Here is a 13,684-nt window from a genome sequence, read left to right as displayed (position 1 = left end):
AACTGTCTCATTTTTCCTTGCCTAGCTAACCTCATTGACTCATGGCACAATAACACTTTCTTTTACACTAGGAATGTTAGCTTTGGGAATATGCTTGGTGACTTTTTTTTATTTGGCTTCAGAGCTCATCTCTCCAGAGCATGTCCTGCTTTGAGTAACCAAACTATCTGCCTGCTTCTTTCACATACAACATCTTTACTACTTGCATATTTCTAGCCATTCTAACTACTGTATTCTCTAAATTTTAGAATGATGCAGTCTCTCTGATTTATTTTAAATTCTATATTCGTTCTCTCTCTTTCAACAGGTATGGCTAGCCATCCTCCAATACCTATCTTGGAACTTGCAGATCACATTGAAAGATTGAAAGCTAATGACAATTTGAAGTTCTCACAAGAATATGAGGTAATTTTCTCAATGTTCTCATTCTTACTATTCTTAATATTATCCCTGGTTTCCTCTTTTCTGGCCTCATTAGTGATAATTATACTCCTGGATGATTTCAGTTTTACATACAATTAGAGCCATAATGGGGCAGGCGCCTGTGTTAAAATGACTGATGTAGTGAGGTGGCTACTTTGCTCATAGGAGATACCTTTTCATAAGAATGTTTGTCATACATACTTTAACAGTACATGCACCAAGTAGTGTACAAATGATACAATGCTTGGGCTATTTTGAATACACAAACTCCCGTTGACTGTAGGTAAGAGCTCCTGAGTTCCTTTCCGAATTCTTATGGATAAGGATCCTTCATGGCACACATTGGCAAGAAAGATCCAATACCAGCTCCAAAGGAGGAGTCATGGTCCATTGTGTCAATGTTGCATGGATTAAATATTCTGTAATTGCCTGAAGTCATGACTGAGCATATAGCAATTCCAAGCCATTATCTTCTGACCTGTCAATAATCCATAAATTATGGGCTGTAATAGTATGATGGAATGCAGCAGGAACTGAGAAACCAATTATGGGCCATCATGTCAATAATCCATGGAGACATGAATAGACACTGCAGACAGTAATGACCTCTCTCATCAATAATTTGTGGATGAAGGGACTTCGATAACATCCGTTAAATACAGTAAACTATAACTGCTCCTTCAAAGCCATTATGGTCTATTGTGTCCATCAGATCAGGAGTGCTCCTTTAGTGTGGTTATGGAGTGTCTTATCAGTGATCCATGAATTAAGGACTCTCTGAATAGTCTTTGTAGTGCTCCCTTTACAGTCTGTCATGTCAATAGTCAATGGTTTAAAACTCCTTTAGAATGCCATGACATGGTAGACCATAATGATAATGAAGAAACCATTACTACCCAGCTAGTTAGTTGTCATACATCTAGGATACTTGGGTGCTATATAAATAACTATTCTTATCAAATCTCAGATATCTCATAATTGATATAATTTATAATGCACCTATTTCTTTAGTGTCCAGGCACCACAGATTAAGCATTGACATTCTCGACAGTAACATAGCATTGAGGCAGACCTTTACAAGCTTGTACAAGCTAACATTTCATTTTCTGTGGAGTGAATTGCTTGTTTATGAGAGGACAGGCTGAAAGCACCATTTATTAATTTTATTTTATAAAGAGCTTTTGTGTATAACCTTTTGCATAATTATTTTTTCCTTGTTAACATCGCTTTAAAGCTAACTGCAAAGGTTGGAACATATAAATACCCAATGTATTTAAATAACTTGGGCAGGAAAGGTTTAAACAGTTACTGAACATTTACTATTACAGTACAGAACTTGCTTTTCATCTGATGATACACTGTTAAAAACTACCTAAAGACTACTCTGAAAAATAATCTTGTTACCGTCAAGAGAAAATACAGCCTCTCTGATTCACAAAAATAAGTTTGTTTGAACAGTATCTCAGGGTTGCTATTTAATGCCACAGTCACCAAAATCAGGAGTAATTTTTTATTGTACTGTATGAAACTATAATGTTCTTGATTTTGGAGACTGCAGTATAAAAAGAGTGAAAGCAGATATTTTATCTGTCATTTAGTATCCTAAACTTGGCAATCATTTTCTTCCTCGTTCAGAAACACCTGCTAAAAACTCACAATAATGTCTTTGTATAGAGTAAATTCTGAAATATGCATCTCATTGTGACTTTCTATTTCAATTCACCTGAGTACAGAGTCTCACAATGTAAGTCTTGAAATCAAGCAGTGAAGCGTACTAGATATAAGAAAATATTTTGAATCTCTAGAAAATTGAGCTGTTTGAAACTACTACTATTCCCTGTACAAATACTCAGCACTTTTGGCTGCGAACCCACTGTAACTTCACTGTGAATAAAATAATTCAACCCCCAAGTAAAAAATACCCTCAGGCTGTTCTAACTTGGCACAGGAAGACCATCCCTGTACAAAGGCTATAGGGGGATCAAGGAGATGCAGAGGTGAGCTTTAACCTGTGTGTGGATCATCTGCACTCCAACATCTGGGCATTGGATTTTGTGAGTTGCCTTGGTGAAGACAGTCATGCCATCTTGTAAGAGTTTGTTTCAGTTCTATTCAGACAATGGGCCAAATCCTGAAGCAAGTGAAAGTTCTAGCTGAGTAAGGAATTTGGATTTTGGCTTAACATAATTCCAGGTTCTTAATCAGAAAGTTAGTGTTCAACATAAAAAGTCAACATTTGCTAACAGATTCCACAATTATTTCCTATTCTAAGTATAAGAAAATGTTATAGCTTCTCAGAAACAACTGTGCTGGCAACGCTGGTTTTTTATAACTAACACTGTAGCAATTCACATTTTTTGGTACAATGTGTATTAAAGTACACAGTCCAGGCATTAATTCACCAACATTTCTTTAGCATGTTACCTTAGCCAGTTACAGCCAGTGCCCTGGATTATTTTTCATTCTTATATCACTTCTGTCAGATATCAACAGCTGCCTCTCCTACAGCTTCATACTGTTCTGTGTTTCTCACCAGTTCTCTATTTAACATTCTAGCAAAGAAGAGTAGGCATTGAGCAGTTATAAAATCAGCATTTAAACATGAGCTGCAGTAGTGAAGTCAGGCTTCCCACTCATTACGCCCCTAATGTGCCTCGACCCTAATCTACAGAGATTGCCTTTTAAGATCTTTCTCTATGTCCACCCATTCCGTGGTCTCTCTTTTGTTGAGACAAGGGTATTAATTAGTGCAACTGAATTTTGTAATGTAGACTAGAAAGTGTGGATAAGACCCCCAGCCAGTTTTACTTGGGGAACTGAACAAATATTAACACTTCAGTCAATATCAATCCAAGCTAGCCTCAAACTGCTGATGCATTAAGTGAAAGGTGCTATATCTTAGTGTCATTCTAGTGAGCCATCTGGTCTTCTTAGAGAAAGAGCAAAGTAACAAATTATTGCCTGAGTAAGTTACCTTTAGTTTTCTTGAGAACAAACAAAACCCCTGATAGTTATTTCCAGTTTTGAAAAACAATGCAAATGTGATTTTACTTTTCCCAGGCAGTTCCATGATCAGTGTAGATTTTTTGGCACTGCTCTGCTTTCACTAAGATTCCATGATTTGTTTTTCCTTTTAGTTTGTGAAAATTCTTAAAATTTTATTGAAGAAGTTCTTCTAACCTGAATTAAACCAAGAAGACACAGAGCTTCATATGAGCAGGGATTGATGAACTGATTCAATAAAAATTCACATCTTCCTGATCATCAGGTCCTCGCAGGACTTTGAAGTGCAGTGGAACTTCTTTAAGGCTGAGCTTCATTTGGATAAGAATAATGTTTTAGATAAGTTTGCCCACCCAGCCAGCTTCAGCTACATCCCTCTAATTATCTGCGCCTTACTTGCACCTCATATCCCATATCCAAAGACACCTGCTCCTGGTAGGATCCTTATTACTTTCTCCTTCTCAGCTACTCTTTCATTTTGTTTTCCATCCCTTTTTTGTGAGTTCTTCTCCCTACTTCCTTTTCAGCTTCTGCTAAGTCCAGAGATCAGCCTCCTACTTTGTTCCAGCTGTCTCTTGGCCCTCTTTAATCCACAGTACTTCCCTGCTATCAGACACAAGGAAAGTATTAGAGTCAAAGATGTAAATGATTTAGATAATGGCATAGAAAGTACATTTATAAAGTTTGCAGACAATAACAAACTGGGAGGAGTTACTTTGGAGGATAGGATTAAAATTGAAAATGACCTGGTGAAATGGTCTGAAGTAAATAGTACAAAATTCAATAAGGACAAAAGCAGAGGATTACACTTAGGAAGGAACAATCAGTTGCACACATACAAAATAGGAAATGACTGCCGAGGAAGGAGTACTGCAGAAAGGATCGGGGGGAGGGAGGGTCATAGTAGATCACAAGTTAAATATGAGTGAACTGTGTAACACTGTTGCAAAAAAAGCAAACATCATTCCCAGATGCATTAGCAGGGTTGTTTTAAGCAAGACACGAGAAGTAATTCTTCCACTCTACTCCGCCCTGAGTAGGCCTCAACCGGAGTATTGTGTCCAGTTCTGGGTGCTAGATTTCAGGAAAGTTATGGACAAATTGGAGAAAGTCTAGAGAAGAGCAACAAAAATGATTAAATGACCTGTGAGGGAAGATAGAAAAATTTGGGTTTCTTTAGTCTGGAGAAGAGAAGACTGAGGGGGGGACATGATAACAGTTTTCAAATACATAAAAGGTTTTTGGAAGGAGGAGGGAGAAAATTTGTTCTCTTTAACCTCTATGGCTAGGACAAGAAGCAATGGTCTTAAATTGCAGCAGGAGCAGTTTAGGTTGGACATTAGGAAAAGCTTCCTGTCAGGGTGATTAAGCACTGGAATAAATTGCCTAGGAAGGCTGTGGAATCTCCATCATTGGAGATTTTTAAGAGTAGGTTAGACAAATACCTGTCAGGAATGGTCTACATAATACTTAGTCCTGCCATGAGTGCAGGGGATTGGACTAGATGACCTCTCGAGGTCCCTTCCAGTTCTATGATTCTGTGTTTGAACTCAATCTAGAGGCAGGTGACAGGAGCAGTGGCAGGCCTAAAGAGAACCAGCTTCATGGTAAGAGAATTTCTTGATAAGATAAAACATCTGGGAGAGGGACCTATACTGCAGACACTTCTGTTTTTTGGCTGGGTAAGGAGGAGTATGTGGAGAAAAAAAACATATCTTAGACAAGATGCGAAAACCTATGGGCTTTATCCAGTCTTTGGCAAAGTGTTTTGAGTTTATTACGCAATATACCATATCTTTTAGATTGTCTTACTTTAATGTAGGATTTCAAGCTTACAGTATCATTTTCAGCTTGCTTAATGAACTTCCCCAGTATTCAGAACTCCACATTATTCCATGTTCCTCTGTCAATGCTCCCCTAGTGTATTCATCTGCATTTCCAGCCCCCCCCCCCCGCCCTTTTAATTAGTAGAGTTATAGTGTCTTTAGTGCAGAACTGCAGCTAGTTACATTGGTCTCTAGTCCCTGTCCATGTCTCCTCACCTGCAGCAGGACTTCTGCCTCCTGGTTTGCTCCTCCTTCCTCCTCTGGCAGACAAGAGCTCTGCTACCCTTTTGTCCCCACCAACAGCTAGAAGAAAGCTATTTCCCATTTGTCTTCATGCTGACGTATCCCTGGTAGCAGATGCACTTCCTAATGTGATCCACCCGCCTTCCTGCTGGTTCCTGGCCTGAGGAATCCATTGGGAACACAGGCCAGGAGAGGAGACGGATTGGCTTCTCCCAGCAGTCCCAACTAGTCCCTGCCTCCCAATGTTCCTCCCTTTGGCCTAGCACAAAGCTTCCCAATGACTCCCCCCCAACCTTGGCACATGGCCAAGTTCCAAGTCAGAAACACGTAGAGTCATAGTCTCACTTCTGTTTATGCTGTGCATAATACTGCTGACTGCCCACTTTGCAGTTCTACCTGTCCCATCTCTCTGAGGGAAATATGAGGTAGACATGTAGGACTCCTAAAGCTACACTTCCTTTCATATAATTTTCCCCTGCCTGTTCCTGTTTTTCAAGGGAGGACAAGTTTCTAAGTGTCATAAGAGTTAATGATCTTCTAATTTAGTTGTCTGGTGTTTTGTTAGTTGGGTTTTAGGGGCTTTTTGGAAGGGTAAGGTTGTGTATTTTGTTTTCCTCACCAGAAAGTTCATTTCTACCTCACACAATTGTAATTTTTTACTATATTTTACCTGTTAAATTGGTATCATATTTCAGTTACCCTGTAGCAAAGTGTTATATTTCCACATTACACTTGCACATCATTTATGTCACAGTCTTCTTTTGAATTCCCTAATTTAAAGACAAGACTCAGGACCCAAACTGATTACTACAAACCTTTTGGGGCTTTCACAGTTTCAGTAGGGGTTTTATGCAATGCAGGGCCTCATATGGATTTGACAGCTGCTAAGCAGAAAGCTACATTCATTTAGAAACTCATCTTGGATCATAATTACTCTTTAACTTAATCTGTAGAATTTAGTAATACAAAGGCGGCACAAAATGAAGCTGAACTGACACATTCATATAGTCATATATATTCATATATTACCTTGCATACAATACACTGAACATAATATTTTTATGCTACCACACTGCACTGGTTTTTACTTGCTGCTTGAATAGTTTTAATCTGAGGCCTTTAGTCTGTACTTTAACCAGGTGTCTGGCAGTTATACCCTCAGTGGATTAAGAAAGTGGATCCAGGTAGAAAATATTGTGCCGGTTCAGATTTTTGTTTTGGTGCGAGAACCTGCCATGTAACGTATACTAATAGCAATAGTGCCCTAGCCCTGCCTCTCTGAGTGTGTTGGTCTCAGTGATCAGAGGAATTGTATATCATTTTAATGTTTCTTTTCATCCAGCTTTGTGGTGCAGATTACAATTAGCCCTTTGCTTTACCACTGAGGGTTGGAAAAGATGAAGTCACGTTCTGGCTCGGTGCCAGACCGCCATAATATCAGTTTATCAGTATCAGTGGATCAGATTTGTGCTGAAAGGATCATTTATTTATTTTAAAAAAATATCTTTAACTTTTACTTTTAAGTGACAGAAAGCTAACCACTGTACTTCTACAGTAAATATATTGCAAACACACATATAAATCTGGTACTGATATGAGATTATTACAATAAGTCAGCAGCTAAATAAATCCCTAGCAATGAAACATCAACATTTAATCACCTTAAAAATACAGATAACGTAGACCAATATGCAAGAATCCATTTCTTCTTTCCAAAAATTCCTATTTTTGTTTTATCTTTACACTATTTTTATTATTTACTATAATACTGCAAATAGCATATATTGGTTTTCTATAATCTTGCATTGTAGGATGTGCTCCAGCTATTGAGAAACAATTAGTGTACTCAGTGAACAGTTGTCTGCCTTTTTTATTAAAAGCACATATGCTATGGCATTCATAAAAGTTGCTTGGTGTCTATTTCTACCTACAGCACTATCTGAGCCACTAGGAGAGGTAGGATTAAGATAGGCTTGGAAAAAAACAGGAATTTGAAGTGGCAATTATTAGTATGTCACGTTTCCTTCTGTGTTACCAGTGCCTCTTGTATTAGAAGCACTTGGTTGTGCATATCTGATTAAAAAACAGTAATGGTACAAGAAAGCTGTTCTCATTTTAGGATACTAGTGTTTGGACTGGCACCTATTACCATTTTGACAGGGAACTCCACTTTCATACAGCCATGTGGGCTGTTTAAGTAGCCAAATTACTTCTGCAAATATTATTTATGTTTTCGTAGAATCATAGGACTGGAAATGGACCTTGAGAGGTCATCTAGTCCAGTCCCCTGCACTCGTGTCAGGACTAAGTATTATCTAGACCATTCCTGACAGGTATTTGTCTAACCTGCTCTTAAAAATCTTCAGTGATGGCAATTTAAATCTCCCTCGACAATTTATTCCAGTGCTTAACCAGCCTGACAGTTAGGAAGTTTTTCCTAATGTCCAATCTAAATCTCCCTTGCTGCGATTTAAGCCCATTGCTTCTTGTCCTATCTTCAGAGTTTAAGAAGAACAATTCTTCTCCCTCTGCTTGTAACACCCTTTTATGTACTTGAAAACTGTTATCATGTCCCCTCTCAGTCTCCTGTTTTCCAGACTAAGCAAACCCAATTTTTTCAATCTTCCCTTATAGGTCGTGTTTTCTAAACCTTTAATCACATTTGTTGCGCTTCTCTGGACTTTCTCCAATTTGTCCATATCTTTCCTAAAATGTGGTGCCCAGAACTGGACGAAATACTGCGGTTAAGGCCTAATCAGCATAGAGTAGAGTGGAAGAATTACTTGTCATGTCATGCTTACAACACTCCTGCTAATACATCCCAGAATGATGTTTGCTTTTTTTTTTTTTTTGCAATGTTGTTATACTGTTGACTAATATAGAGTGGAAGAATTACTTGTCATGTCTTGCTTACAACACTCCTGCTAATACATCCCAGAATGATGTTTGCTTTTTTTTTTTTTTTTTTTGCACTGTTGTTATACTGTTGACTAATATTTAGCTTGTGGTCCACAGTGACTCCCAGATCTCTTTCCTCAGTATTCCTTCTGAGGCAGTCATTTCCCATTTTGTATGTGTGCAACTGATTATTCCTTCCTAAATGGAGTACTTTGCATTTTTTCCTTTTTGAATTTCATTCTATTTACTTCAGACCATTTCTCCAGTTTGTCCAGATCATTTTGAATTTTAATCCTATCCTCCAAAGCACTTGCAACCCCTCCCAGCTTAGTAGCATCCTCAAACTTGATAAGTGTACTCTCTATGCCATTATCTAAATCACTGACGAAGATATTGAACAGAACCGGACCCAGAACTGATTGCTGTAGGACCCCATTCGTTATGCCCTTGCAGCATGACTGTGAACCACTGACAACTACTCTCTGGGAACGGTTTTTCAACCAGTTATGCACCCACCTTGTAGTAGCTTCATCTAGGTTGCATTTCCCTAGTTTGTTTATGAGAAGGTCATGCGAGATAGTATCAAAAGCTTTACTAAAGTCACTAAAAATATTTGCATGAAACTAGGATGTTTGTTCCTCAAGCATTCATCTGCTCCTGCTATTTATTTTCTACCTGAAGTGATGCATAATCCTCTGTTTTCAACATCTAATAATTTCCCTAGCAATCAATTATGATATCACAAACAGAGGATTATAATTTAATGTCAGGAATAAATATATGAACTCTTAAGGCTGAGAGAAGAGAAATACAGAAAAAATATAAGTGATAACAGTAGGAATGTTTTAAAAAGCAATATTTTTCTATGAGGCATGAGCTTCCCTTTAGAGACTGATACTGTTTCAGATATTTTAGGAATCAGGAGACTATCCTGATTGTTTCTGCTGTTTTATACTCTCGTGCTATATTTGGTGTATACCTGTGGTTTTCAACCTTTCCAGAATACTGTACTTCTCTCAAGAGTCTCATTTATCTTGCATACCCCAAGTTTCACCTCAATTTAAAACTACTTGTTTACAAAATCAGACATAAGAATGCAAGTGTCACAGCACGTTATAACTGAAAAATTGCTTACTTTCTCATGTTTACCATATTTATAAAATAAATTGATTGGAATATAAATATTGTACTTACATTTCAGTGTATAGTGGACAGAGCAGTACAAAACAAGTCATTGTGTGAAATTTTAGTTTGTACTGACTTCACTAGTGCTTTTTATGTAGCCTGATGTAAAACCACGCAAATATCTAGATGAGTTGATGTACCTCAGCGTACCCCCCTGTGGTACTCATATACCTGGTTGAGAAACACTGGTGTATATCTCGTTGTTAGGCTCCACGCTGATTAGTTTTTTCGTGTTGAACTCTGCTTATAAGACTACTAACTTGGAATTTTATTGGGGATAACTTCATTTTTGGGGAGGAATCGCCAAGTTCTGATTCAGGGCAGATCTGCACTACAAGCGCTACATTGGCACAGCTACACTTATGCAGCTGCGAATCTGTAACGTGTTTGGTGAAGATGCTCTCTGCTGAGCGGAGAGAGCTCAACCCCAGGCTCCTGCACCGGTGTTAACTTGAGCTGCTATTCTGAGTTAAAAGCTGAGTTGCTATGTCTTCACTGATATGCTAACTCAGATTAACTAACCCAGGTTAAGAACACACCGTTTTTTGACAGTGTAGACTTGTGGATGGGGAGGGACAGAGAATGGTTAAAGCTTTGCTTCAGGAGTGTTTCGGGCTACGGATAGATTCTCTGACTTTATTGCTATTGAAACAGCCATCATCTATTTATTTTTTCTTGATAATGTTTAGCTATGAGATTAGGTGTAATGCTTAAAGCCATTCAGTAGGAATTCATCAACGTGACTGTTCAGTGTCCAGCTGTGCATTTTGGGCCCAGCCCTGCATTCCTCGTATAACCCAAATTCACATTGTGTGTGCAAAAGAATGGGGGGAGGGTCAGGACCCAAGTCTCTCAATAATAGCAGCCTTTACTATTTAAAGTGCAAGCCCCAATGTGTTAGGAAAGTCTAATTCCATTGTCAAGTTGCCCTGATAAGGTATTAATGTTCGTGCATTTAGCATTCATGTTTTGCTAATGCGGTATGTAAATCTCATTCTATTAGCAAGTTTTCTGCATAATATATGAGCATCTTATTATAGATTCATCAGATATTGTATGAATTTCTCATTTCAATCACTGACATTGGTGAAAGAGGGTCAAATTGTTCATTTTTATGGGCAGTTGACTACTTTCTCTAATTTTGCATCATCTATTTGTCTTGATGTGTATCGAGACTTCTGTTTTTCACCCTTCTTTCCATATTTTGTTCTTTAATCACTAGTTTTTCTCGAATCCTTTGTGCTTTTGATGATTTAATGTCATTCCGGTATACAGCACCCAAGCTGTGTGCTGGGAAATTTTGCAGGGAGACAACCATGAAGCCTCTTCAGCTCCTGGATGCCCCAAACCATGTAGGCTCTGAAGAGTCACAGATTCCCCAGTCTTGCCCCTCTCCTGATTTGGTGGCATAGAGAGCCTGAGTGGAGCATAGCTCCATGACACCCTGATGAGTGTGAACTTCCTCCCCGAGGTCTGGCATCCTGTCACTGTTCAACCACTTAGCAGAACTGCACCTCAGTGTGTTGTAAGGAGAGCTCTCACTGATGGGGGACAGGATTTTCCCCCTTATAAGTAGCTTAGTGGATTACTTCACAAGCAGCAAAATAAGCAGGTTTTGTTTTCCCAGTTTAAAATGATTCCAACAGCCGCTTTCCATTATACCAGCTTCCAGTGACAAACTTGTTTAGTGGATGGTGCCTTTCTGTTGTAAACACTGCTCAAGTCTTTTCACAATAGCAGAGCAGACCCATTTCCAGCAGAAAACCATTTATAACACAATAGCTAAAAGATTAGTCAAAGCATGGGATGGTAATAACAGTATTACAGATATTGTTATTTCATGTGTACAAAGCCTCAGTACTACACAGCTATGCTGTGAAGATATCCAGTTCTTTGTTAATGACAGCTTTATTGAAGACAAGCTTTCCAAATGAATCTACTAGAAATCCTATTAAAGTGCCATCCATTAAACCATTAGAGCACTCATTAAAACTGTTAGTGCTGACTTGTTATTCATGAGTTATTGGTCTTTCACGCTTCTGAGATGTCTGCCAATACCACTCTACCCTTTGTTCCCGCATGGCTGTTCAGTCCCAAGAAATGTAAATTAGCTTTCTCTCTCTAAAACATTTTTTGTGGGTGGGTGGGGCAGCTGAGGGGTGGCGAATGGGAAGGGAAAAGTAAATTACAGTTAAGGTCTATTTACCTGGATTTGACAGAAATTGTGTTAACTATATCCATATGTACAGCTAAATATTAATCAATGGATTAAGCCATCTGGCCCTACATCATAAAGAAGTGCACAGGGAGTATAATATGCTGCAGTAATGAACACATCCTGCTATACAACTGGTGAATGGCCGACAAAGACATCTGTTGTTTGATTTTTTTTCATATTGTTAAGCAGATTTAGATCACTAAAGCATTGGGGAGTGATTGGGGGAGGGGAAGGAAGGAATTGAACAGTTGAAAATAAGCTTTGTATATTAAGTGTTATTTAATAGTTTATAAATTCCCATTGTCAAATAGGCATAATAAAATGCTGAACTCCTTTTTCACAACGAACACGTAAAGAGCCCATGCACATTCATATCAATGTCCTCCGAATGCAATCAAGTGTCCAAAAATGTGTCTCAAACTTGTTACGTGTTAAAATTTTTTAAAGAGTTGCCATTTAGAATGAGAGAGAGGGAAAAAAACGTCTGGGGGAGGGGAGGAAAGCAGGGTGGGGATGGGGAAGGAAACCTATAATTTAGTCTCACAACTAGTAGTGTTTGTCAGTTTACTCTGCGGGTTTCTAGTTTACTTGTCAAGTATGAAAAGAAAAATATAAGTGACATCTTAGATTTTAAAGTAATTTCCAGTGTACTTTTGCACCATAGGTACAGCCAAAAAAAGATCAGACAGTGTGTCTCCTGCAATTAGATGAGTAGAGCCAATACAATACATCATTCCTTCATTCTGAGCCAGTGAAGTGCTGAATAGCAAGCTTCTATTTTCATGTGAGCCATGCAAAAGACTAAATACATTGAGCTACTAATTCTGTCTGGCCAGTCACAAATAAAGCGGGCATGCCCTACTCCTCATTTGATCAATTAATTAAATGTATTTATTTACTTAAAGTTCAGAACCCACATCCTGAGACATATTTGTAAACTGTTCCTTTTTGTCTTGAACTGACAATGATTATCTTGATATTAGAACTATGAGCTGAAAATCACTGGGTCAAGTTTTATGTTTATATTAGTTTTTTTGCCATCTAATAGGATAAGAAATTTTATTTTTTTAAATGTGGAAAACCAGGAGGTGTAAGGTACAAACTTGGTGCATCAGGCTCCTTCATTTCTTCAAAAACAGAAGGACAAAAATTGTGTCTCTGAGAACAGTGATGGTGCAAATTGATAGCCCTTTTCTAAGTCAATATGTGTAGATGAATTCCTAATCAGATCATATGGGGAAACTTGTGCTGCAAAAATATAACTTTGTCTGGCAAAAAACAAACACAAAAAACACAACTGTCCATCTTGCCTTTCTTCATCTTTGATCAATTAAATAGCAACAGAGATAAAGAATCAGAACCAACTGAACCAAAATTTCACTGCCCATCTTCTCCCAGGGGATGAAATATGCTGTCGTGGGGTAGCTGAGATAATACTAAACCAGGATCTTTAGAAGCAGATTGTGACTTGAGTTATTGAGACACAGAAGAATTTCTCTTTGCAGCTGCTGACATAAAAAAGAATGGTGTGGGCTGTGGAAGACCAAGCCATGACACTGGAATGCTTTATTAATTACTGGGGAATGTGGAGCCCCTAAAAATAAACAAAACTAGTGCTATGTCAGCGTATAGGTGGCAGATCATAAATAAAATAGGGAGTTAATAAAATACATGCTAGAAAATACATGCTAGAGCTTTTTATGCTCTGGGAAAAAATAAAACCTTATTCGTTTTTTCCTCACAATTCACAAATCTTAAAAGAAGGGGGGGGGACGGTCATGAATTTCGTCTCTTCAACCTCTCACTCCTCACTAAAACTTTAATTTGTTAAGGTCTTCTTCATAATTAAGTCACACAAAAGTTTCAGAGTAACAGCTGTGTTAGTCTG

At 38.2% G+C, this 13,684-nt stretch overlaps 1 protein-coding gene across 10 annotated transcripts in view; it reads left to right on the top strand.

Moving 5' to 3' along the window:
* Positions 1-13,684, top strand: part of PTPRD (protein tyrosine phosphatase receptor type D) — a 2,140,771-nt gene that overhangs the window by 2,047,420 nt on the left and 79,667 nt on the right. For all 10 annotated transcript variants that reach the window (XM_043546218.1, XM_043546214.1, XM_043546216.1 and 7 more), the window contains one exon: positions 308-405. In XM_043546218.1, coding sequence (XP_043402153.1) covers positions 308-405 — 98 coding nt within the window. The remainder of the gene's footprint in view (positions 1-307; positions 406-13,684) is intronic.

The sequence above is a fragment of the Chelonia mydas genome, chromosome 5 (genome assembly GCF_015237465.2).
Source record: "Chelonia mydas isolate rCheMyd1 chromosome 5, rCheMyd1.pri.v2, whole genome shotgun sequence".
In the NCBI taxonomy this organism is placed as follows: Eukaryota; Metazoa; Chordata; order Testudines; family Cheloniidae; genus Chelonia; species Chelonia mydas.
Note: the sequence above shows the minus strand (reverse complement) of the source record. Positions and strands in the feature narration are given on the sequence as shown.